This window comes from Aspergillus luchuensis, chromosome 5 (genome assembly GCF_016861625.1).
Source record: "Aspergillus luchuensis IFO 4308 DNA, chromosome 5, nearly complete sequence".
Taxonomy (NCBI): domain Eukaryota; kingdom Fungi; phylum Ascomycota; class Eurotiomycetes; order Eurotiales; family Aspergillaceae; genus Aspergillus; species Aspergillus luchuensis.
This window is the reverse complement of record NC_054853.1, coordinates 5,272,917-5,300,301: the sequence shown is the minus strand read 5'-3', so window position 1 is coordinate 5,300,301 and position 27,385 is coordinate 5,272,917. Positions and strand designations below refer to the sequence as shown.

The 27,385-nt window shown below is 39.2% G+C and overlaps 6 protein-coding genes across 6 annotated transcripts; 2 read left to right on the top strand and 4 right to left on the bottom strand.

Annotated features, from left to right (window-relative positions):
* Positions 1–841: 841 nt before the first annotated feature.
* AKAW2_51733S (C2H2-type zinc finger protein) lies at positions 842–3,539 on the bottom strand (the record flags this gene model as incomplete). The annotated part of the gene is made up of 6 exons (XM_041691695.1): positions 842–1,107; positions 1,194–1,609; positions 1,678–2,692; positions 2,753–2,992; positions 3,078–3,353; positions 3,413–3,539. The coding sequence occupies 6 exons, from the start codon at positions 3,537–3,539 to the stop codon at positions 842–844; spliced, it is 2,340 nt and encodes a 779-aa protein (XP_041545154.1).
* An 11,310-nt stretch (positions 3,540–14,849) lies between these two features.
* Positions 14,850–16,508, bottom strand: AKAW2_51732S (uncharacterized protein; the record flags this gene model as incomplete). The annotated part of the gene is made up of 2 exons (XM_041691694.1): positions 14,850–15,152; positions 15,225–16,508. The coding sequence occupies 2 exons, from the start codon at positions 16,506–16,508 to the stop codon at positions 14,850–14,852; spliced, it is 1,587 nt and encodes a 528-aa protein (XP_041545153.1).
* Positions 16,509–17,312: 804 nt separating this feature from the next.
* hasF (Zn(II)2Cys6 domain-containing transcription factor hasF) lies at positions 17,313–19,873 on the bottom strand (the record flags this gene model as incomplete). Its single annotated transcript, XM_041691693.1, has 4 exons — positions 17,313–17,880; positions 18,009–18,679; positions 18,741–19,268; positions 19,364–19,873. The coding sequence occupies 4 exons, from the start codon at positions 19,871–19,873 to the stop codon at positions 17,313–17,315; spliced, it is 2,277 nt and encodes a 758-aa protein (XP_041545152.1).
* A 411-nt stretch (positions 19,874–20,284) lies between these two features.
* AKAW2_51730S (S-adenosylmethionine:tRNA ribosyltransferase-isomerase) lies at positions 20,285–21,355 on the bottom strand (the record flags this gene model as incomplete). The annotated part of the gene is made up of 1 exon (XM_041691692.1): positions 20,285–21,355. One exon carries the CDS (start codon positions 21,353–21,355, stop codon positions 20,285–20,287), a length of 1,071 nt encoding a protein of 356 aa, XP_041545151.1.
* A 1,437-nt stretch (positions 21,356–22,792) lies between these two features.
* Positions 22,793–24,797, top strand: AKAW2_51729A (flavin-containing monooxygenase; the record flags this gene model as incomplete). Its single annotated transcript, XM_041691691.1, has 3 exons — positions 22,793–23,171; positions 23,234–23,592; positions 23,646–24,797. The coding sequence occupies 3 exons, from the start codon at positions 22,793–22,795 to the stop codon at positions 24,795–24,797; spliced, it is 1,890 nt and encodes a 629-aa protein (XP_041545150.1).
* A 480-nt stretch (positions 24,798–25,277) lies between these two features.
* On the top strand, positions 25,278–26,789 carry AKAW2_51728A (uncharacterized protein; the record flags this gene model as incomplete). Its single annotated transcript, XM_041691689.1, has 1 exon — positions 25,278–26,789. The coding sequence occupies one exon, from the start codon at positions 25,278–25,280 to the stop codon at positions 26,787–26,789; it is 1,512 nt and encodes a 503-aa protein (XP_041545149.1).
* Positions 26,790–27,385: the final 596 nt, after the last annotated feature.

Below are 27,385 nucleotides of genomic sequence, written 5' to 3'. Positions count from 1 at the left end.
TCAAAACTCCTCTATCTCCAACCATCTCCAATAGCACCTCCAATAACACCTCCACAGAGAGATAGCAGCTTCACATTCATAAAATTCTAATGACAAATCAAGCCAGCTCTGTAAGGTGAGAACATATTCCTCAGTTGAAACCGTATCAAGCATCTAATCCTAGTTTGGAGATAGTTCTCCCCAAACTGACGACCTCTGCTCGCAAGTAGGTCGGATCGTGCCGTTTCCTATTCGCTCTATATGGTAGTCGGCCCGACAGAATGCCTATCTCATGGATACGCAACAGCTTCCTCGACCAGACTTTGCGTCTGATTTGTAGACCATGCTGGCTGGCGCACGCCGAAAAGCAAGAGGGGTGGGGAGATACAGTCGATTTTAGTACCGTACCGCTCCACAACCAAAATATCATGTGCGTAGGATGGTATTCTGCTGATGGTTGATGGAACCCTCAGAGCAGGACCGGTTTCCATTGGATGGTCCCTACGATCGGGATTATCATATACCATGGATGTGCGTTGATTATAATGCAGTGCGTGTTCCTGTACATACCCGCCTGTCGTCCGCACTATGCGGGGAGTGACTTTGCTGGCTTTCTTCGGAGCGCTTTTGCGTGTGGCACTGTCTTGTTCTCGCGACCACTTTACGAGAACTTGGGCTTGATGCCCGGGTATAGTCTTCTGGCTGGGCTGACTATCGGTTGCGTGGTCGGGACCCATGCCCTGTATCGCTATGTGGAGGTGTTGAGGCGATAGGCGAAGTTCAGTCGCGAGTGTTGATGATAGACACTTAAATATGTAATATCGTTTGGGTTTTAAGAGCATATAGACAAGCTCAGTAAACTCTATATCCGTTCGGGCGCAGTTGTCTCGAAACGGAGAAAGCTCTGCTCACAAGTGTTGGCATAGAGGTCCAGTCCATCACTAACAACCTCAAATAATGACCATTGTCCGTTTCCCCTGATCAGTCGGGCCCATAACTTTACAACGGCAATTCCTAGGTAAGAACAATCTGAGAGATTTGAAGGGCTGGACCACAAATCATCGTCTGCTGATGTTCGTCCTTCTTCGACAATATCGCTGATCCAATTCACGAGACGCGCTTCATGTGCTGAGGATACGTGTGAGCAAACTAAGAATTCCATAACGAGTATTGGATAAACCAAGGGCTGGGATTCCTTAGGATAAGAAACCTACCATTTAGTGGTCTTCTGGTCTGGCTGTCGGCGATACAAAAGAGCCATTTACTGAGAAATATCGCAAATTCTAGTCCACAAAGTGAGTGTTGTACGCTCCAGACGAACGCATGGCTTCGAGCGACAAAGTTTACCCCTAATTTGACAGGGATGCTGAGGGCATGCGTCGCATGTAAAATTGCTGGGAGAAGATGGGGGCCGGGTGGCAAACGGGGTATTAGTAGCAGTCGCTGTGCTATGTCTGTAGCGTCGTGGGACTGGAGAATTCTATATGAGCCCAGATCTAGGCCAAGTCGAATATACGCAACACCCAGCAGAGCAGCTGAAGTGTATGTCACAGGGCCATTCGGATTTCGGGGGTCCAAGCTCGATTCAGGTGCTCGTTGCCATAGAGATGTCCATGCATGAAGAGAATTACTGGCAGAAAGGGAAATAAGTCAGCGTATCGGCCGAGGTATCTTTTGAACAGATAGTAGATCACATACCGCATGACGTTCTTTTGCCCATTGAGTATGATATTATTCGCATCGTTATATGGACCAAGTGTATGATATGCGAGTAAGATCCGCTGTATAATGGCGTGTAAGATGATGTAGTTTGACAACGGAGAAGGTATCGGCAGTGTATCTGTCGAATTGGTCTCTGGTGTGTTCTTTATAACGTGACATAGAGCATCTTGGAACGACAACTGCTCCCGATGGCCATGCCTTCGAGCAAGCCTCCATTTTTGTTCGTTCGGAGCAATCCACTCTAGGCTGCTACATGGGAGACGAACATTAATTTCATCGGCCAGGATGGCTGGTGGAGTGCCAAATGCAATGGACTGCAGGTTTAGAAAAGCGAAAGAAAGTAATTTTACCCTCCTGTCGGTTTCTTGCTGGATCCACAGATGCCAGCCGCCGGCATCGGCAAATAAAGACTGTTCAGTCTCTTTTAATTGACACTCTCGAACGCATCTGGCCAAGAGGCTCTGGATATTGAAAGCCTCACGATGTATGCTTTCCTCGCGTTGCCAGGTAGCGAACGCAATAAGTAGAAAGGCACACCGGGCTTCACGCATTGTGCTACGATACCGCAGTGAGTCGTCGGTAGGAGTGGAGGTTTGCTGGCTTGGTAAGGATGCGCTTCCTCCCGAGGCATCGAAAGGACCTTCCGTATCTTTCCATTCTTTCCTGCTCGCTCTTTCGTGCAGTATTTCCTTAGCCGCATGGAATAAGAATGCTGCTTTGCGATTCTCATGCCGAGATTCAGCGCCCAGAGCACACATAGCTAGTAACATCTCCGGCTCACATTCGTCTATCCTGAATGTTGGAATGTGCACCATCGGTAGGTGAGGATAAAAACCATCAAAGAACCCATTGATGAACCGTGATAGCGAGTGACATGATGGTAGAAGATTAGCTGCGTCAACCGAATAACACACCCTCAATGCTCGAGAGAGGCGTTCTCTCTGTTGATTCGTAACCACGAGTATTGGGAAAGTAAGGACTCCGAACTCCGCTGTAAGCCGTGCTTAGTACCTGCAAGTGATGTGTCAAATATCTCGCACAAGAATCTTACCGACGGCTTCTCTGTCAGTGGGAAGCTTGCTTAAAGTTTGCTCTACGCCTGAAGGATCACCGTTAGGTAGGTTGATGATGGATGATGCTGTCGGCATATTATTGAACCCAAGGTCTCCAGTATATATTTGGATGCTGGGCTCAGATGGGAGATACCAGTCGTCGTTGAGTCCCAGGTTGTTATTAAATATGTCTAGGTCTTGGAAAACAGAAAGATCCTGGGTATGAAACAGTAGGTCGCCTGTATAGTTTCAGTAAGTCAAAGAGGTTGACAAAGGCTCGATGGTCAAGATCTATACTTCATCTAACAATAGGGACTTACGTACCTTCGAGCCGTTCTTCTTGGCTTTGGCCATTCCGACCGCTTGTACCAGCTGATGTATTGAGAGACTCCGTCGGTTCCGTTATTGGAGGTACCATACCCATACAGACCCCAACTGTACTGGATTGAACATTATTTGAATCGTCAAGCGCAGGTAAGGACGAGAGATGCTGCGATGATGGGGTGTTCGGAGCATGGCCAATACTTTGATGACGCTTCAGAAGATCACGTCGGCTAAAGGTGGCTCCACAATCGCATTTGTACGGTTTCTCGTTAGTGTCTGGGTTTTACTCCTTAGTTCAATGGCCTAACACATGCTTTCTGAGCAGCTATACTAACGAATTCGGAGATGTCGTTGGAGATGCTCGTGGCGACGAAAGGATCGCTTGCAGTGAGGACATACCCGGGCTTTTCTTCTGCGCGTTGGGGAGACTGGGATATCATCTACTTCTCTGACATCATCCATATTCAGTACTAGCCCGGGGTTGAAGGCGGCGTGGCGTGAGTAATGTTGATAGAAACAGAAAAGTTGTTGGTGAACAATTAATCGCTTGGAGGCGATGATGATTAATACACTCATGTCATGTGATCGCCCAGTTGACATTTCATGTGATGGGATGCAATCTACAAGCACAACCAACTTCGAAGATTGATATGGAATGGCCGAGGCCGGAAGGGATGTAACCGTAGGAATTTATATTTTACGACAGGTAAACTTGGGATATCATCGTCTCGTCCTAGGTTCGACTCCGACTTCGTAGAAAGCAATGACATGAACATTCATCCAGATTCCTCCAGTACCACGTCGAGCGTTGATATAGAAATAACCCCTGTATTGTATTTAATTTTTAAAAGCTCTGCACTGAAGGGGTAAACCGCACTCTGCCGTTCCTTCACAGTGTCTATTCATGTCTCTGTTTCATATGATGGTTGCCTCGAACGCCCTTTATACGCTGTAAAGGTTAAATGATCGGTTTCTAGAATTGCTTGATGGAGACAGGCTGAGTCATGAAGATACATTCCGCGTCCTATTTAGACGAAGGGGGAAGGGCATTGTGCATCTAACATTGTTCGCACCACAGTCAGCTGATAATTTGCCGCCTCTTGTTCCTGCGTGGTCTGACCAACAACCGAACTCTGGAGATTAGATAGAATCATATACAAACGTCTGACCATCTGCCTTGACAGAATTGTAAGCCTCGAATTCCATCTCAATGAGCCTAGGTAGGAAGGCGATATATGAAGTACCTACCGATGACGGAAGTAGTAAGAAGCGATGAGGAGTGTCACAAGACACCCCGTAAAAAGACCACATTAGGAGGCACAGGCCCCCGACACACCCAATATCAAAATCGGGCAAGAGGGAGGAGGTGGAGGGCGGAGGAGCTCATGGCGGTGGTGAAGGGCAGGTGAAGGGCAGGTGAGGGGAGGTGATTTGAGGGGCGGGTCACAGCACGCGCGTCAAAGAAGTTCAAATCCAATTCTCGATCTTGAATGCGAAGGCAGGATGAGATGTTGGGATACAAATGAATCCTGTACGTTGTTGACATGACTCGCTCAGGCACCCGAGAGCCCTTTCTCCCATCATCCAGGTGCCTAAGTATCGCATTTGCGTCGTGTTGGAGGTTTAGAGCGCGTTCTTGAGGGTGTTCAGCTTTTCTCACAGATGTGGCCTGACTGGGCCAGTCGGCCGCCTTCGACGCCATTGTCGTGGTATCCCGATCACATTGGTATCAAGAAGTAGCGAAGGGAGTTAGGAAAAGTTTATCGAGATTTGAGGCCTCTAGGGCCTTGCGTTGCGGCGTGATTTCAAAAATAAGATTCCTGCGCAAGTTGATGTTTTCAACCGGGGACGCTCACGCCATTTTGCATAGTTAGTGCATCTTCTATTGTCTTGAGGAAGGAGCAGGCTGGATGCAAGTTTCTCATAGAGGCAACAGCAGCCGTGTCAAGGCTTTAAGTGGAAGTACTGCTGCATGTTAAGTCGCACTATGCAAAGATGACGTACTCGTGAAGCTCTTGGAATAGTATTGCATCCGCACCGGTCATACTGACATAAAAGGGCTTGGGGCTGCGATAAAAGTAGGTCATCGCGCAGAGATTTCCTACACATAATCTTATGATACAGAGCACAGCAGTTTCGACTACAATGCGCTGCCATTTATCTTAACTGAAACTTCTTCCAAAAGCATCAACATCATGATGGACCATAGCGATAGAGAGTTCTTGCACTTCTTGTTAATCATGTCAATGTTTATCGGGATCATGTCAATAATACTTCGCGCTGCCGCTGAGTTTGATGAATGCCACCGCACAAAGTGAGACCCAAATGGAATCAACCAGCCAAGGTACTAAAGTCTGTCTACCTAGACTCGCACCTGTCCAAACTAACAGTTGTACTTACACGAAGGGTTAATTTCGGGCTGCTTCTTATAACTGCTGAGGATTTGCCAATGGACGGGCTGGTATAGCAGCTGCCTTCGAGAGAAGAAAGAGTCTGGTATCGGCAACGAGGTGACGACTTACCCTACGGAAAACCTGATTTGAAGCGGGAATAGAGTAGTTTATTCGAGGACAATAACGGAGAGAATAATGTGATGCGCTGTTGGCTAGGTCGTTATGCTCGAACGGACAGCGTTTATCTTAGTTTCGTCGCAGAGCTCCCGCAGAATCGCATTGTTAGCTTGCTATAGTGTCAAATACTGATAGCTTGGGATTGTTTCAGTCTTCCGTCCGGAGAGGGTCGGCACTAGAAGGGGCTAATCTGTGATGGACATCGTGTCTCCAAATCACCATTTGCCTTCATATGTGGATGGATAAGACCCGCTTTGTAGGGAAGACTTTATTTGTGTTTTTCTCTTCGATAGCTTTAATTCAACCTCGATTTATAATTCGTATTAGGCTCATAATCATGAGATGACCGCGACTAAGCATTCTTTTACTATGTGTACTGAACATGCAGATATCTACCTGCTCATGACGTGGGCTATACTAATCGAGCGATATGTCTAAGGATTCACTCAGCGGCTCTTAAGGGGCTTCCTACTTACCGACTGGTAACGTGGGATACCACATTGGCCAGGCGCTGCAAGAGTATCCGATGGTGTGAAGAAGGCGCTTTTTACTCGAGCGATTGGAGGTATACCTGAAATCTTTCAAGAGAGTGGAATTATTTCCTTTAAAAGAATTTTAAGAGCGACACCAGGCAGTTCCGTACCTGGAAGTGCGAAAGGACCACAATTGAGACCAGACATCATACTGATTGACAGATAGATAAATAGATAGATAGATTGGGTTACCCTAATATAGCGCGGTCAGGGCGCTCTTGCAGGGCATCTGTGGCCTGAGTAAGTCTTTATGTTATAGAATTCTAATATACAGGATCCTGTTTCTTCTATATGATCTTATTTTTTTTTTTATATAGAATCCTTGTAATCTTATAGTATCACTCAAATATTATAATTTAAATATAAAGTTATCTCCAGGTTTAATCTGATTAATCAGAACATGTGTAACTGTTTTCTTATAAATATCTTATAGATAACCCCACAAGAGTATTCTTTTATAGGATCTATTTAATCTTATTTATATATCTTTTCTAATTCTTTCTGTATATTCTTCTTAACCCCTTATATTATATTCTTTGTCTTATTTTTATATAAGTATTGTAATAAGTTTTATTATGAGGCCTGGACCTACTTACTCTTGTTTTTTATCTGATTAAAGATTCTGTGGCTGTAGAGGTCTGTAAGGTTTTATATAAATTAGATATTTATAAGACTTTTATATCTTGTTATCTTTTGTAGTAGTTATAAGAATCTATATAATTTCATATATATTATTATATCTTTTATAATCTTGTACTAGGTTCTGTACTTTTCTGTAATCTATTAACTTAACAAGTTTCTGTATGTATATATATATAATCTACAGATAATTTATTTATTATTAGAATCAGACATTATTTATTATAGTTATTATTATATATAGGGAACTATGAGAAAGGAGTTAGTAATATAGATTTATAAATATATTCCCCACCCGTCATATGTTTTTCTAATCTTGAGATATATTTATATCTGATTCTCTGCTATTTAAGATTTATATCTACTATTATTAATAATTACTTTTTTTCTGTATTATACACCTGCGGCAGCTTTGGTAATAATAAATATTATAAATATTTTATTTAAAGCAGAAAGCTTATTATATATACTATATATTTTATTTTATTAATATTTCTTTTAGATTCCGCGGCACTGATTGGATATTATACTAAATTAAATATTAAAATTTATTATATAAGTTATATATAAATAAAATATAATATATTATCTCTAATATTATATAGTATTACTTATACTGGGTAGAATTAATTTTCTGAATTATATATAAAAATATATTTAGATTAATCTTTTCTGTCTGAGCCTGGAAGAGAATACTTTACTAAATTAAAATTAAATTTTTATAAAATTATATTAGTTTTATATTAATCTTTAAAATATATTATTAAAAGATCTTACCATGGTCTGTATATTACTAGTATTAATATTATTATTTTTTTATTAATATCTTAATCTAAATATTAGCAGATAATTATAAGATCTGGTAATCCAGTATTTATAATATCTTAAGATTATTAGTTAAACTGCCCGGGAACTATCTAATAATATATTTAATTATTTTATTTATAAATTTATTACCCAGGACACCTATATAGACTGAAATTTAGTAAAAATTAATATTCTATTTTTATTTATACTATTTTTTAATAAAATTAATAATATATTAGATAAGAAATTATTTAAATTATATATTAGAATTAAAAAGACATCAGAGTATATTTTAATTATTAATATATATTTTAATTATTTTTTATAATAAAAAATCTTCTTATACTATTTACAGGATTAAAATAATTTTAATTAATTTAATATAAAAAATAATATCTTTTTAGTTTGTTTCTAGATATACCTGTTAACTATATTTAATTATATTATTTAAGAAAATAATAATAGCTTTAATTTTTTTATAATAATTAGATCTATTTATATATAATTTTAAAATATTATTATATATAGTTTTTATAATTATATAATTAATCAGGATCTGCTCCTTTGTAGTTTTAATTAATATATAAAAAAAAATTTATTAAAATAAATTATATAAAATAATCTTAATTTAATCTTCTGGATATTAATTCTTTTTTATAAAAATAATTTTTTTTATTTATTTTAAGAGAGTCTATAGCAGGGCTTTGTTATTATAAATTCTTTTTTTAATAATATTTATATATATATTTAATAATATAATTTAAATAGCTGTTTTCAGCCTGGTCTTATAAAAATATTACTTTATTAGTATTAAATATAATTTTATATTAAATATATTTTTAATAATTATTTTAAAACTTCTAGTAATACTATATCTTATTTTTTATTAAATAGCTGTAAATATCTAGATCTATTAATTATAATAAAATATTTGGTTATAAATTTAAAATATATATTAAATTAGGAATATATACAGGACTTGTAGAATAATAAAGCTTTTATATAAAAGTTTTATTTAGATTTCTCTACTAAGCTTAAGATCTGAATACTCTTAAAGTATTTTTTATTAACTACTATTATATATTTATTAAACTATAAGTATTAATCTAGGATAATTTTAAATAAATATACTAATTAGCTTAATATAATAATCCAGTTATTTCTAAAATTAAGATCTAGATTTATTATGTCTACTAGGTTGAGGCATTTCTAGAAATTTTAGAAATATAATTAGAAATATACTAGAATAAATTTTTTAAAGTAAAGATTGATATATATATAACTAATTATATTTTATAGATTTTATTATATTATAATATTAATTATAAGTAATTTAACTTTTTATCCAGCCTAGTTATAATTATAATTATATTATTAATATATTTAATATTATTTAATAAGCCGCCTACCATATCTGCATTATAAAAAAAATATAGAATTAGAAAGAGTAAGAATTTTTAAAAAATATTTATATTAATTTTAATTTATAGCTGTTAGTATTCAGGCAGTTCTAGAATAATATAATAATTTTTTAAAAAGAATTAGATTTATTTAATTAGATTATTCAGTATCTTATATTTATAAAAATCATAAATTAATTATATATATAAAATATTATTAAATATTCCAGAGATATTAAAAAATAGAATAATTATAATTTTCTCTTACTTCTAGATGGATTTTATAATCTTAATTATAATATATAAAATTAATTTAATATTTTATCTTTTTTTATTATTATAATAATTATTCAGCAGCAGATAGTATTACTTTATAAAATAATTAAATTAAATAATTATATATGCTTTAAGAGCCTTGCTAAAAATATTAAATAATATAATTAATTAATATAATTTTAATTTAAAATAATTATCTTTACTAGATTTATAGAAAATAATTATTTTAATTTTTTAAAAGTAGTTCAGGCACTTGCCTGCCTTGAGATATATATTAAATAAATATATTAATTAAAAAGTAAATATATTTTTAACTACTTATAAAATCTTATTTAAAATATTATTTAAACCAGATATCTTATCTACTCTAGATTAGTTAATTATAATCTTAATCTTTTATTCTATCAGTAAAAGTATATTAAGTAGATCAGGATACTTATATTCTTTTATATTTATTAAATTAATAATAAAAAATAATAAAAAAAATAATTTTATTAAAATTCTAATCTTATTATCTAGTTTAAAATATAAAATATTATCTTTAATAATCAGAGATATGAAAGCCTGGTAAAGTATATAATTTTTAATTTATTTATTAAGATTTTATAGTTTAGATATACTGTCAGATATAGTAATTTATTTAATTTATTCCTAGAAAATAAGTATATAGTATTTTTTAATATAGGTTTATATATAACTATATTAATATTATATTTTTAATATTATTATTTTAAATACTTTTATTTAATATTTTTATTATTATTTAATAATCTTTCTTTAAATTTATTTAATAAGTATTTATAGTTCTCTGTACACGGGTATAAATCCTGGTTGTATATAAGAATTAGATTAAATTAAGAAAATAAAGATCTTAGCTACCTTATTAACTGTTTTTATAAAATTTATTATATTTTAATTAGAATTAATATCTGTATCAGGATATTCCTGATTTTATTTAAAAAAAATTTTAATTAAGATCTGCTAGAATTTTATTTTATTTATAATTTTTTAGTTATAATAAACTGTTAGCTCCTTTAATTATAAAATAATATTAATCTCTATTTTAATAGAGTAGTAATTAGATACTTTATTTAATTATAGGACTAATGAAATATATCTTATCTAATATTATAGATTCTATAAGATTAATATAAGATTTAATATAATGCCTAGCTCCTGTAGAATATTCTTTATTTAATTAATAAATAAGTCTTTTTATTTCTAAGCCTGTTCTTAGACTTATTCTTAAACTTTGATAATCAGTCTTATAATAAAGTCTTTTAATATAATAATTATTAGTAATTATTATTTAATAATCATCTAGAAAATCTCTGCATATTTCTTGTTATAGATTTCTGATATATAGATTTATTTACTCTAAATTAGATCTTAAATATTAAAATTACTAAATATAATATATTATTTCTTTCTGGGTATAGTATCTGCTTTAAGCAGGATTTTTTAAAGATAATAAATTTTCTTGTTCACTATAATCTATAGAAAATTATATATATTATATATAAAGATCTTAACCCGGTCTTTTATTATTATATATATAAATATAATATATTAGTTATAATATACCAGATTCCAGAAGAGGGTCTTCTGGATAAATATATATATTTTAAATTTATAAAAATTTTATATATTAATCTAATAAAGATTAAAGTATACTCTTATTACCAGGAGGAAGTATATTATATTTATTTTAAAATTAATCTATAATTTTTATATAATAATAATATTATAATCAAGAATTTTAGAGTCCTGGAGAAAGAGAATTATAATCTTATATAAAAAATATTAAATATTATATTAAAAAACTTATAAAATTAATTATATAATTATTATTTTCTTTATTAAAGCTAGATCAGGTATGTCTTTTAGATATATTTATAATATTTATTATTTTAATATTAAATTTAGTAATTTTATTAGCTTTAATATTTTTTTTAATAATTTTTATATTTATACTTATTAGCTGGCAGGCTTAGCTAGTTATTTCTAGCTTATTAAATATCTTTTAATCTACTAGTTCTTGCGTGGTATTCTATAGAAAAATATATATTTTATATTAATTAATTTATCTGTAATTACTTATCAGGTCTTATTTAAATAAAATTAATTTATATATATTTTTTTTTTAATCTTTTAAAAAACTTTTATTTTAGGCTATTATTCCAGAGCAGGTTAAAAGATATTATATATATTTTTAAAGTATTTAAATACTGTTTTCAGAGATACAGATTAACTAGAGATTTTTAAGTTAAATATTAAGAATTATATAATTTATTAATTTAAAATCTTTATATTAACTGCAGCTTCTGCTTAGTCAGGCTTATTATTTTTATTTTATAAATATTCTAATCTTGATAAAGTATTATTTCCTGATTAAAATCTTAAGATTACTTCAGATTCTGAGATTATTTTAGATTCTGAGACTGTTTTTAAGAAGTATTTACAGAGTCTTATTAGAATTAATTAATAGTATTTAATAAAGCTGTTCTTAATATAGATATATATAGAAATTACTACTAGTATTATTATTATAAGAATATGATTATATTTATCTAAAATAGACTAGTATATTTTATAATATTTAATAAGTTTTTACTTATGTAACAGTTCTAATAATTCTAATAAATCTAATAATTTAAATTCTATATATTTATAGTCTTTTTTATCAGATAGAAAATTATATTTCTAATTAATTCTAATCTTTAAAGATATGCTTAGAGTGGTTAGTATTATAGCTAGCTAGATTATAGCTGGTAGTTCTAGATAATATCTAGTCTTATTTTTTTTAAGATATTTAATAATCTTATTAGTTTCTATCTGAATTAAATAACTTTTATTATAGATAGTATACAGACCTTTATAATCAGTATATATAAAATTAATATAATTTAAATATATAAATTTATTATATGGACCTGAGCAGAAAAGATAATAAATAAAATAAATATATTTATAATAAATATATTTAAATATTTAATATTTAATATATTATACGGTTATACCAGACAGGCTTTAAAATTATATAATTTCATATAATATATAGATTTTTTAAAATAAAGTTTATTTATATATAGAAGCACGTTGGTATCCTATAATTAATTAAAATTAATAATTAAAAAGTTTTTTAGCTTTATAGTTTTAAGAGTTTAATAATTACTTATTTAATTAATATACAGAATATATACTTCTAGTATCTGTATATTAAATTACTTAATTTATTATCTAATATTATTATTTATTATATTTTTTCTAGTAAACAGAGCCCTTGGAATACTATATATAAATATTAAATAATGATTATTAATAATATATATAAACTTATTTTATTTAAAATATTAAAATTATTTATTATTATATCTTATTAAAGTCTTTTTATCCTCGCAGCTGGCTGTATAAATATTGATATTTTCTAATTTATATATTTTTAATATATAAATATATATTATCAGTCCTATTTCCTAGATAATAATTTATATAAAGTTTTTAATAATTACTAAGTATAATATTTAATAAAATAACTTGTTATTATTCTAATAAATTTAAATCTATAATTCTACCTGCTCGGGTATATTAGAACTATTACTAGTATAAATATTAGATAGAATAGAAAGCAGATTAGAAAATTTATTTTTTATCTTTTTTATTTTATTATATAAAAATTAAATAAATTAAAGAATACAGCCGGCAAAGTCTTTTTAATTAAATAATTAGATATAAATCTTCTCTATTACTTAAGTAAAAACTGTGATATCTGACTAGTTAAATTTTCTTTTAAATTTATTCTCAATTAACATAGCTAGAATATAACAGTATCTAATAAAAATAATACTTATTTTAATTAATTTTTAAATATTAAAGTTTAACAGCTCTAATTATTTAAATAAAAGTATATTTATTTACTTAACTAGACTAGTCTATTCTATAGAAAATTATTAATATATTTATAAAATAAAGAAAACTATACAGGGAGCAGTAAACCACAGAAAAAAAAATAAAATAAGATTTAAATAATATTATTTATTTTAATTATTTATTTCAGAGCCCTCACGCGTTATATTTATTTTAAAATATTTTAAAAATATTAGAAGACAGATCTCTCAAGACTATAGTCTATTTATAAAATATTATAATTAAAGAGTAGTAGATAGGACAGTTATAAATTAAAATAGTAAAAAAAATAATAAATAGATTTAGACTTAATTAATGCTTTATCTATATTAAATTATATATAAATTTATTATATATATATATATCTCAAGACCTAGTCTGTAATCTAAATTATTTTCTTAATATTTAATCTAAAGTAATTTAGCAGTATTAAGAAGATCTTCTTATAATAAATCTAAATAATATATTACTAATCAGTATATTTAGCATCTAGTATATTCCAGAATAATATTATTTATTCTTTCTTATTTAAATATAGAATATAATATCTAGGTGGATCATAGAATAGTAATAATTATAATATTTCAGTATAATAATATATAATTCTTTATAATAATATTATAAATAATATAATTAATCATAATACTAGTAATTAATTTAAGATAGTTTATTTCTATAAAAATCTATTAGATTTTTTTAAATATAAAAGTATATTTTATTAAGGATCAGGCCCTTCCACGCTGTAAATTAAGATTTATAATATATTATTTTTCAGAATTAAACAGAGTTCCTGCTGATTAAAAGACATGTCTAGATATTTCTCTGCATGTTATAAAAGAATATTTATAACTAATAATAATATTACTATTTCTTATATTATATATAAGTATAATATTTAAATAAGTATCAGATCCTGGCTTCAGCATATCTCTTCAAGCAAAAATTAAAATAAAGAAGGAAGAGATATACTAAAATAAATATTAATAAGAAATAAAAACAAAGATTAAAATAAAAAAGAAAAAAACATATTAAAGTAAATATTAACAAGGAACAGAAGTAAAGATTAAAATAAAAAAGAAAGAAATATACTGAAGTAAGTATTAGTAAGAAACAGAAGTAAAGATTAAAATAAAGAAGAAAAAAATATACTAAAGCAAGTATTAGCAAGAAATAAAAGCAAAAGTTTAAATAAAGAAGAAAAAGATATACTGAAATAAATATTAGCAAGAAACAGAAATAAAAATTAAAATAAAAAAGAAAAAGATATACTAAAGCAAGTATTAACAAGAAACAGAAACAAAGATTAAAATAAAAAAGAAAGAAATATACTAAAGTAAGTATTAACAAGGAATAGAAGTAAAGGTTTATCCTGCAGTTAAATATATATTTTTCACCCGGGTTAACCAAGTAGTACTACTACTTATGGCCAATAACTCTGATCTAATCATATCCCTCCAGTAAGCAACGTCACTTGATTCATATTACTGATGTGTAGTTTCTAGTACAACAATAGAGATAATGTCTACTGATTGACAGATATATGTCAGAAGAACGTTCTGGAGTGAACTTAAGGCCCTTGCATACTATTTTACCAGACTTCATTGTATATTTCAGCTCCCTTCCGTCCTACATAGTATCCCTTTAATCACTTCCCAAGGTAGCCTTCATCTTCCGACTCCATTCCTCCCGCTTTATCCGTAGAAGGATCAACGGAATGCCACTCAGCAGACAGAAGATACAAGCGGCGGTGAAAGACCATCCGGTTCCAATCGCATCGAAAAGCGGTTGAGCGATGACCGCACTAACACACGACAGGCTATTTCGCAGCAGATTGTTCACCGCAACGCCGACGGTCGACTTCTTTGGGGTGAACTCTGTCAGCATGGTCATGGTCACGTTGGTAAGGATCATTCCACTGAAGCCATAGAAGAAATTTCCGATCAGCTATATAATGTTATTGTCAGTCAGAGTTATCCTTGACACAAAATCTTGACCAGGGTATGATGCCGAACTCACCGGCACCAGCCAGAAGACCTGCTTCTCGGCCGTCCATCCCCACCAAAAGAGTGCCCCGGGGAACAGAATGCCCGCCATTAGGCAATTTTCCCCTAACCTATCGACTGGATGCAAGATCAACTCTCCTACCTCGTCATACCTGCCTTCCTTTCGGGCAGTGCGTGCCATAATTGCATCCTGCCAGCGACCACCGATGATTGCCCCGAACAACAACCCCAGACCCCCAGGGATGTAGGCGATCCCGACGATCACAGGGCTCCAGGAGTACGGGGCTACGGCAAAGGTATCCTCGATCGAGACGCAAATGAGGTAATAGGTAGCAAACACTATCGCCGTATAGTAGACCGTGATTAGGATAGGCGGGTACTGTAGGAGCTTGGCGGCCTCTATGGGCTTAAGGACAAAGTGGATGGCCTTCTTAGCGGGGCTGCTAGCACTGGCACGGTGCTCGCGCTGATTTTCTGCCAGATTTGTTGCTGTCTCCGGTAGAAAAATGACCATCACCATGAACACGGCCCATCCATAAATTACCATAAACCACTGCGTGCTGCGCCAGCCCCAACGCATAGTGAGCGCTCCCCCGATTATGGGGGCGAACATGGGACCTAGCATGGGCCCTAGCATGAAGGCACCCATGGCCTTTCCGCGCTCGTGCGGCTCAAACATGTCGGAAATAGTACCTGCGCTGACGGATTGAAGGGACGCGCTTGAGGCGCTGCCGAGAAGGCGCATGGCGATGAACATGCCGATATTGGGGCTGATGGCTGCTAGGATACAGAAAAGTCCGAGAAAGAAGAAAGACAGCAGATATACGAGACGGCGACCATAGAGCTCGGCAAGGTAAGACCACCAGAGGGGGGTGATGGCGACGGCAAGGGAACCGAAGGCGATGGACAGGTTGACGACAGATTCGGTGGTATGAAGGTCGGCAGCGATTTCAAGCAAGCAAGCTGTTTTACAACCAACATGTAAGTTCGAAGTCTGTCTGAAGAGAGTAGTAGAGAGAAGGTACATACGGAACAAGACACCGCTGCTCAACGGAACGACTAAACCACCGGCAGCAACGATGAAGGTCAAGAACCACTTTACTCCGGAGCTGTAGGACCGGGGATTCTGTACGGACGGGACCATACACAACCACGGAAGAAACCCTCTGCGCACCCACCTGGAGGCGTTATTATCAATCTTCTCGCGCTCAGGTCCCAACCCTGTCTCGACGTTAGGCAGGGCGAGTGTGTTGTCTGAGTCCGTTCGCTCATGGTCTGTCCTGGTTTTCATGCTCATGGTTGCGTGAGATTCTGGGCAATTGCTTCGAGGTCTGTCTGACATATCAGAATGTCTTTCTTTTCTTTGCACTGATAGTGAGTATGACTTATATCACAAATTTGACGAGGGAAGATGCTTGCTTTTCTATGGACATCAAGAGGGCCCAGTGCTTCATACTCCAGGATCCACATCGGCCGAGCTGTGGGGCCGCCGCACGGTGTCCTCGTACGAGCTGTGGGTCCATACAACCAAGATGAACAAGTGATGAGTACCTCGTACGAGGTCCTATAGATTCCTTAGAGTGGACATCCAGAGGAAGGGACTGCAGAGGAATGAATCACATTGTTTGAGATTGCCCAATGTCCCGAAGTGAATACACCCTGACAATTGACAGTCGCAGGGTCCACATCTGAAGAGCGAGAAGTTATATTTCCAGTTGCTGGCGCCAAGGCCATCAAATCAAGGGGATCAATGAGGTCTAGTGACTGAACACCGGGAGCTATTGGTGATGTTGACGAGACAGGCATCGGTGGCGGCACTCGTCTATTCTATGGGTTTTGACTTGTGGTCATCCAAAGAGCCCTGTCGCATACCGGTCGTCTCCAATCACTTTCTATGTTCAGAAGTCCCCATCTATCATCGTTGAACTACTCAAGATCCAGCTCTACCTGAAAGCTGCGTAAACTCCATCAACTGCGTAAAAGCCCTATTATCTCCAGGATGTCTCGCATGGTGAAAGAAGCAACAGAATGGGAGAACCCAACGCACACGATCAGTACAGCACAATTCCATCGTTCATAAAAAGGCTCTATAATCCTTCTTTTACCGCGGAAGCCCCGCAAGTCCTATCCCATCAATCGTCAGAAAATCTGAGAGATCGAACTCCTCGAAGTTGATCAGCCCCATTAGATCTCCTGCATCAAAGTCCATCCCGGGCGGGCTAATCGGGGTAGCACTATCAACCCCCGCAGCACCAGCAGGACCAGCAGGACCAGCCTCTCTCATGATAATAGGCTGGTTATTCGACGAACTACCGAGCCCAGCGACAGCATTACCGCTGGCAGCAGCGTTGGCAGCCATGCCAGGGGCAGGACTCCCAGCCGGACCTTGCTGGAACCGAATACGATTCACCAACCAAATGATTGCGGGCCAGGCGCCCGTAGTATGCTGACCACGGAGATCGTAGATGGTGTTGGCGAGTTGAAGTCCACGATGGCGGAGATCTACCCATTCAGGCTCCTGGAAAATGGAACTCTGGAGCTCGGAGAGGACATAGAGGATGAGGTTGAAGCCCGCGTGCGAGGTTATGTGCCATCGATAGGGTTCGCAGGCCGGGCTTGACGAAATGGCGCACCAAGTTTCTACGGCGGTGGCAGCGTCGACAAATATGCTGTCATGAATGATGGTCAATAACTTTTCTTAGGGCGTGTTCTACTACCCCTTGCTCGTCCAATTAGGTGGTTGCACATGAGCTTCGGGCTGTGGAGACAGGGGACAAGGCGATTGGGAAAGGCTCACTTTCGTCTCATGGCGGGAGTGATGATCTTCTCGCGATCCTGTCGGGATATTTGCATCCAGAACATGACCCAGAATTTGGTCTTGAGATGCCGGCTGAGATCCAAGGCCATCGCTTGCATAATCACCCTCTTATCGCAGTACCGAACCAGCTCGTCGAGGCCCCTCTCTATCTCGCCTGCAATTGCAGTGGCGGTCTGCAACAGTCCTTGCAGCTCCATCAAGGCTTGAGGCTCGTCAACAGTCAGACCATGCAGGCCGCTCCGCAGCCGCTTACGCGACGCATGCGTTATCTGAATAATGCGCCCATAGTAACTGGCGGCTGTGATGCGCAGGAGGTAGATGGTCATATCGGTGAATTTGGGGGCATCAGAGAGGCCGGATAAGGGGGCAGTGCCTTCGACCAGATCTACATCGTCCAAACTGATAGGTCGACGCGTGTCGAAGTCCGATGCGTGAATCGACGGCGCGAAGCCGTGATCTTCCGCGGTCCGGAAATCCAGATAGCAGATCTGCGCCCATAGGCGACGGCGCAGCTCTACCTGCACGGTGTCGATCGTCCCCAGTGGTAGGGCTAGGGGGTCCCGGTGGAGTCCCTGAAACATTGCCATCCGAATGGCCAGGCCTGTTAAAGGCCAAACTTTGCCCATGTCATCTTCTTTATATTTCGCAGTCTATAGCCGTACATGAGAATTAGAATGGAGCTTCGTTCGCAAGGTTATTTTGGCCCCTCACTAGTAATATCACAAATGCTTGGAGGACCTCAAAGACCCTTGATGTCATGAAATTCTGGCGCTTGAGAAGCACCTCTGTTCCCATTCGATATCTTTTGAGAAGGGAGACTTTACTCAAGCCGAACATACTGAGTACATCTGTATCCTTCATACTGTTGACGGCCGCGTAGAATATAGACATGGCCAGTGGCATGAAGGCGTCCGTCTTCTTGGGACTCAAGATCGTACCGTTGTTGCGGCTTTCCCCTCCGGTCGGGGTATCCTCTCGACTGTCGGCATATTGAAAGCGCACAAAGGCGTCGAAGCGACGAGACAAACTCGGTCGGTGGATAATACGAACTATTGGGTCGACATTGGCGAGGAACGTGTTCAGCAGCAAATAGCAATCTTCCCGAGTATTCGGCCAGAAGCTGTTGGTGCTAAGTGACGTTTCTAGAGGAGAATCGGTATCCCATACAACCTCGTCAAGTGTCCCAGTTGGGGAGGAGCATCTTTGGGATTCCGAGAGTATTGATTGAATGTCATGGAGCTAGAAAAAGGGGAAGGCAAGGGGGAACTTAGGTTAGTATTCGTTTTCTTTTCTTTGTCCTGTCATTTTTGCGAGCCGTAAGCTGTCAAGCGCACCTCTGCTGCCATCCAGGCCCAGTGTTTGCCAGAAACAAAGTGGGGAACTCCGTTATCCAGGATGAGGGCATCTTCCTCCGATCGCGGATTGTGGGCACCCGAACTGTCGGCTGCTGATGTCGGTTGCGTTGTTGAAGTGGGTATGAAGGTATCCAGCGACTGCGACAAGGGGCCATGCGCTGAGGATTCCTCATATGCTCTCGCTTGTGCCATAAAGTTGGCCAGCCGCTGCAGACCTGGATTAATTCGAGCCAGCGTCGACGAAGACATCGTGGAGCCACTCGTACTGCGGGGTTTCATTATCCGGCTTGACTCCTGCTTCGATACATAGGAACAGGCATGACCGCCTCGCTCACATTTTGAGCATTGCGGTTGACGACGGTCGCACTTGACCTTGCGATGACGGCAGGATAAGCATGACGTGATGGGACGCGAGAGACTACTCGGTGCTGGCGATGATATAAACTCAGTAGACGATGAGTGCGCTTCTGGGGGGTGATGTGTGTCCATTGCGAAGGTAATGAATGGATATCGTTGGGGGGGCCCTAGTTGGATGACATAAATGGCCTGTCGTTGAGGTGGGATTCCAAGCCTTATAACTAAAACCAAATACGCGGCTTAATACTAGCGGATTGGGTCTCCCACCGGAGCTCCTACTGCAGCTAGCCCTGTAGCTATTCCAGAACCACTTGATTCGGGCGAGTCCGGGCTAATCCCGAGCTTTATGGTTCCACCAAGCAAACCTTATCAATAAGTCCGTCCTCTGAATTCTAGCCTAATGGTCCCATTATCTCAAGTTTGGATACATCGTCATACATGACTGGCTAGGTCGGTTCTTGTTGAAATTGTACATTTTGATATATAGATATTTTGAGAAGACTACAGGCACGCCAAAATTCACCAAGAAGGCGAATGTATCACTTAAGTAATCAGCATACAATCCCCAAACATATCAAACTCGTAATCCCCCTTCTCCTGAATTTCCTTATAGCTCCTCATAACAAACTCTGTTCCCGCGAACGCAGCCGTAAGTACAATATGACTAGACCGCGGGCGATGCGAATTGGTAAGCAGCACATCCACAGCATTGAACTCGAATCCCGGATAGATATAGAGATCCGTCCATCCATGCTGGGGCTTGATGGTACCCTTGCGGCCGATCTCCCGGGTAATGGTCTCCAGCGTACGCATAACGGTCGTGCCGACAGCAATAACGCGACGGCCCTCGCCCCGTGCCCGATTCAGCTGTGCTGAGGTCCTTTCACTGACCTCGTAGTACTCCGATCGCACCTTGTGCTTTTCGATCTCCTCAACACTAATATGGCGAACAGAGAGGATCTCAGTCGCCCCCACATGCAGAGTGATATAGGCGATTTCCACACCCTTGGCGGAGATCTCGGCGAGGAGCTCGTGAGAGAAGTGCAGTCCGGCGGAGGGTATCTCCAAAGAGCCGGGCTTCTTAGCGTACACAGAGCGGTAAGCATCGGGCTTTTCCTTCCAGTATGTGGGGTTTAAATGGATATTTTCGTCGAGCCGTGCTCCGTATTGGTCGAGAGTTGGGAGGAGGAGGTCAGCGGGACTGAACTGGACCTTCCACAGTTTATCGGGCTGCTGGTCAAGGAGAGTGCATTTGAGCTTCTCTTCGTTCAGGGAGGTGAGGGTTTGCCCTCGTTTGAAGGTGACCTCGGGCTTCTTAAGCTCGACGATGGTGGTGCCGTCTGGCTCGTGGCCGTAGACGGTTAGTTGTAGGGTTTCGTTGTTGCCGTGCTCGAACCACAGGGTGTTTGACAACATGTAGCTGTCGTTTAGCACGAGAAGGTCTCCGGGGCGGAAGTAGTCTCCAATGCTGGAGAATATGGCATGATCGATCTTGGAGCTTTCACGATCCAAGACAATCATCTTTCCGCTATCGCGGGTTTTACCTCGCAGCTCGACGGGGTCATGGGGCATGACCTTGTAGTCAAGGTCGAATTCAAATTCGGTAGTCTTCATAGTGAGTAAAAAGGAATAGTATGTAAGTGAAATAGATATATCTGAAGCAATCCCGACAAATGTGGTTCGAATGTCTGTTGAGCTGAAGAAGTAGCAGCACGGCTAGGAAGACGTTTGGACCCTTTTATCTTCTAATTAAGTCCCATCGTAGAAAATGTCTAGAGTAGCTAGGTGTGCGACATTACTCGCACATCGAAGCCGGAGGTCATGTAACTGTGAGATTCTCGTAAAAGATGGATGGATAATAATCGCTATGCAACATTACTCGTACATCGTACATCTCACAGTGGAACACGTGCGGGGAAAGACTCTCTGTAGCCCTTGGTCTCCTACTGCGCTCAATAGTGCTAAAGACAGCTAGCGATGCAACATCGCCAATGAAGCTGTAGCCACATTGGCCACATTTAGTCAACATCAGAGATTTATCGCAGAAGGGACAGAGTGAGGACTTTTGAGCCAGATCCATCAGTTATTGCCCCATGCATCAGGAACCACAGAGCGATAAATGTTTAGTATAAGCCTTCCATGTAAGTGGAGCATGAGATTCGTCTGAGTGAAACCGCCGTAGCATCTCCCTCAATAAGGCTCATGCACGGGCGGCACACTGTAGTCCGAAACCAGACACATGGTGGGTGATGCTGGAATTGCACCCGAACTGCATTTGAAGAGAATGATTTTCTGATGCAGGTTGACCTTACCCTAGACAATCATGCCTCATACCATCCGTGCAGCCTGCAGTGTGTCCTGAGGCAAGTGCTTGTTGCTCGAGATGGAGGATTTGTTTGATCTATCTCAACATGTCATACCCCGTATATACAAAATCCGTGGTTGAAAACGGGAACTAACCGCGTGCGGGTATTTTGCATATCGCACTGGCGAATAATAAATGTCCGCGGAGAATTTCCAGAATGCGAACCATGAATCATTCCGGCAGTGTCATTGGAATCTCAGACATTTCTCCTTGCTCCCCACAGCTAGTCTGTTCATGTCAGTGCCTCTGGTGGCTCAATGATACTAAAGGGGGAATCCGGAATAGTATGCTGAAGTTGAATGTGACTGTACCGGACTAGAATACTGTTCTGTAGTTTCTATGGACAGCCATGGCCGTGACAGGCACAGTGATGAGGCGCACATCCCGGTATGCTACTGTAACATCCATAGATAAGAGCTGAACATTGACGTAAGATAGGCGATGCCAATCCACATACAACATGTTACATGTCCATCTCAGACATCGGGTTACTTTCGTCTCAAGCAGGGTTTCAGTATAGCTATAGAAAGCATCAGGATGAGAGAAAAATTCAAGCGATGCACGGAAAAGGTACTGACTCATAGTTTCCAGGATCACACAACAGCTGCAAATCTACGGAGAATCAATTCTTCTCAATTACTCTAGTATTGAATGGTTAAAGAGGATCTACATGGAATGTTCATATCATGTCTTCAGTCAAAACAGCTAAAAGCAATCCATTGATACTTCCTCTTGGTCCTCTCAACGGCCGAACAACCACAGGCAAATACAACATCGATCTCAATGACGATGGGAAGCCTTTGGCCACCGAGCAGCATGGCTCAAAGGACTTTCATCTTTTCAATGGCCGCCAACATGCCAATCCCAGCCCTGCGTTGATCTCGGAGCGTCCTATTGATCAGCCGCGGCCACTGAAACTCATCTACATCGGTGCAGGCATTTCAGGAATTGTCGCTGCCATTCAGTTTCTGAAGGCTGTGCCGCACTTGGAATTGACTATTTATGAGAAGAATCCCGAACTAGGAGGGACATGGTTCGAAAATAGATATCCAGGCTGCGCGTGTGGTGAGCCTTCCAGGACCAAATCTCATGCCATATCAACCGTTACTGACTGACTGGGCAAATAGATGTGCCGTCTCACACTTATCAGCCTAGTTTTGAGTCATGGACTAAATGGAGCCACTTCTTCTCTGGATCAGAAGAGATTCTCGAGTACTGGAAATGTGTGGCCCAGAAATACAATGTTCGGAAACATATACATTTCAATCGGCGATGTATCGAAGCACGATGGAACGATACCACCAACTTATGGACTGTCCAAATCCAAGACGTACTTACTGGAGATACTTTCGAAGACTCGGCCGACGTGCTGATGACTGGAACGGGCCTGCTTAACGAGTGGAAGTGGCTTTCAATACCTGGTCTAGATTCCTTTAAGGGACATCTGCTCCACAGCGCTAGCTGGGACGAAGGCTTCAATCCTGAGGTGAGTCACCCTTCATTGATACACCCAGCATACTGATTCTGATTGATTCTCAGGGAAAAGCCGTAGCCGTAATCGGCTCCGGAAGCACCGCAGTCCAGATCGTCCCCGCAATCATCGACGAAGTCAAGTCTATGGACCACTACATTCGTGGAGGGACATGGATATCCAACCAACACGGTAGCTCTAACCTTGCTGCACGAACAAACAATCACGCTATGAATTTTCGCTACACGGAAAAAGAGAAGCGGGAGTGGCGGGATGACCCATCATCATACCTCAAGTATCGCAAGGAACTAGAGCTAGAGATCCAGAGCCAATTCGCCATTTCCCAACGGGATAGCGATATCCAGAAGACTGCGACAGCACAACTCCGAGCGGGCATGCGGGAGAGACTAAAAGCAAAACCCGAGCTACTGGATCTCCTGCTTCCTGATTTTCCTCCGCTCTGTAACCGGTTGACACCTGCTCCTGGATATCTGGAGGCTTTAGTATCGCCGAAAGTCAATGTAATTGGCACACCAATTGCTCGTGTCGATGAATCTGGTATTATCACCACAGATGGTAAACATCGCCCCGTGGACGCGATCATCTGCGCAACTGGCTTCGAGAAGAACCTAGGGGCCAATTTCCCAATTATAGGTCGTGATGGTAGCAGCCTTCGTGACAAGTATGCCAACCGGCCAGAGACATATTTAGGCCTTTGCACCGACGGATTCCCCAATTTCTTCCAGTCCCTGGGACCCAATTCATTTCAAGGCGCAGGAAATCTCCTCATCATGATAGAGCAGACACATGCATATGTCGCGCAGATATTATCGCGAATGGCCTATGGCAATGTTGGGACCGTAGAACCAAAGCGGAAACAGGTCCTAAATTTCACCAACTACGCAGAGAAGTATTTTGAGCGAACGGTCTACAGCTCTGAATGCAACAGTTGGTACAAATCACCTCCTGCCGGCGCAACAACTCTGCAGCAGCGTAAGAGCGGTCGTGTTACTGCTCTTTGGCCCGGAAGTAGCCTCCATGCTATTAGAGCACTTGAACATGTGAGGTGGGAAGACTTTGAGACTACAGCATATGACGGTAATGAGTTTGGGTGGTTCGGAAATGGTTGGGCTGAGGTGGAGAATTCTTCGGAGAGAGGAAATCCGGATGCAATGGCCTGGTACATGAACCGGACGTCGTTTCTTGATGGTGGTGGTTAGTTGTTTGTTAGAAACAATTTAATAGTTGGTATTTATTTTCACCTCTTTAGCGAGTTCAGAATCTGTGATGCAAGCCAATCCTGCTATCAGTTTTCTTTTCTCCGAGAATGCCCGAAGTGTCCTCCTAAGACTTCATCCCAAAGCCCCTATTACGTCCCCAATAGCCAACACTATAGACCATGATAGGAACATATGTCGCACCCGCATACAGCATGTCAATTGATGCATACATACCCTTTTAACAGTTGCAATCCTTCACTTCAAGTTCAGCTTTTGTTGTAAAATAGAGCTAATCCTAAACTAGGTAATGCAGTCTCTTTAGCGTATTTTTTAGTGCCAACAACAATGGCCAGTCTTCGCCTTGTGTGGCTATGCACGGATGCTAAGGACGACAACATCTTCGCGAACCCAGCCTCGCGAAAATAAAATGGGCACCTTCAGCTCAGCAACCCTTCGATTCTTTTTCATGTTATTACCAAGATGCCCAAACATCTAGAGAACTTTCCTTTACATCCAGAACGAAACGAAATCCGTCTCCTCACTATCTTACCCAGCACAAAGGCTGAATCCATAATCAGGTGCTCTCTCGAGTCTGTATCACTGGACAATAGGCCTGAGTTTGAGGCTATTTCGTATGTCTGGGGAGATGCCTCGAAGAAGACAGATATAATCATCAATGATATCCTCTTTTACGTGACACGGAGTGTGGATAAAACGCTCCGTCTTCTTCGCCGTAAGTATCGGCGACGAGTGGTATGGATCGACTTTGTCTGCATCAATCAGCATGATGTCCCTGAAAAGAACACACAAGTCCCATTACTTGGGCGTGTTTATGAAAGCGCGTCTGCGGTTATTGCTATGATGGTGAATAGTAACATGGATCTACGTGCTGCGATTTCTTGGACAAAGGCATGCGTGCCGGGCCGGATCACTCAAGAAACTGGTGCATGGCGTGTCCTGGACAAACTGAACAGATACCGCCAGAGAGCTGAAGACCTAAGGGCGATGCGGCTGCTCAACGCGTACGAACAATTCCGACTCATCAAGGATGACCCTTACTGGACACGCATGTGGACATATCAGGAATACCAGCTGGCCAATAGCTATCCAACTTGCATGAGTGGAACACTCACATTCAATGCTTACTCGATGCTCGCATTCGCCCGTGAGAGTCTAGTGCAGGCATATAGGAACGATCAACAATTTCAGGAGGCATTTAGACGAAGGTATGGTGAAGCAGAATTCAGAAAGCTTTGGCTTCTTCGTGAGCCAACCGAGCGATCCAAAAACGAGTATACCCTATATCACTTTCAAAAGACATGGCATCGACAGTGCAAGGATCCTCGAGATAAAGTGTACGCACTTTACAGTCTGCTCCCTTCTCTACAAACCAAATACCCGCCGGACTACAATAAACCAGTTGAGCAGGTCATGCACGAAACAACAGCATATATCGTGACACAGAAATGCCCCGGAGCTCTGAGCTCCTTCAAACTCTGGCAAAGGAATCGTTCACCTGGTTTCTCATCTTCTTATCCGTCCTGGATTCTCGACCTCGGTTGTGCCGCTGAATCTCTGGATGCCTTCTTCGGTGAATATGGCTGGTACTCAGACCCCACGGTTCCATTGCCTACGACCACAGACGACCTGTCCACTATGACAATTTGTGCTCGTCGCATCGGCTCCTGCTTCCCGGTTGTACAACTGGCCTCTACAATGCCAGATATCATCGATCAATTTGTTAGCATTACAGATGTACGCTATGATACCTGGGGGAGCTTGGAATCCAGGCGTCTAAGTCTCGTGCATGCGTGCCTGGCTTATACTCATCTTCACGGCAAATTTACACTTAATACAAGCGCCAAAATAACAGAGACATTCCATCTTCTCCATGAGATTGACATACTTCGCGCAAGCCGTGGTGGAAGGAGCTCTGTGATGTTCTTCCGTCGAATTCTGGGAAGATTGTTTTCGGAGTGGATGATCCGATAGTTGAAGGGTTCGGAATCAGCGGACCTAATGTGCAGCAAGGAGACGTGGCCGTGATGGCTTCCGGAGTACACTTGCCGCTTATACTTCGTCCTTATCGGGAAGACAACGGGGTCTATTATCGCCTAGTGGATAGAGCCTACATTCCCTTGATGTCCGAAATTGCTATAATACAAGGCAGGTTTGACGATGCTCGGTTCTTCGGACGTCCACCCGAGGTGTTTTCTCTACGATAGATCGTCTCACTATCACAGCTACATATACTATATGGGATGAACTTCGGGGCTATGTCAATATGATGTGATGTATCACCTGTCTTCTGGAGGCTAGCGATATTCATTGTATTAACCCTGAAACCCAGATAGCGTGGCTGTATCTAGTCTCGCTGTGTCCAAAGCTCCTGCGAAGGGCCGAGCTTCAACAGAGAGCGTGTATCATCGTCGGTTAGGATCTCACATTGCGCTGGCTGGCGAGTGCCTATGCAAGTCCCACGGCACGTCACTCATTTAGGAATTAATTTAGTCAAGTGACAACGAGTCATTAGCATCCCACATGGGCTGTATCCATACCACGAGAGCGAGATCATCCACCTCCTCTAC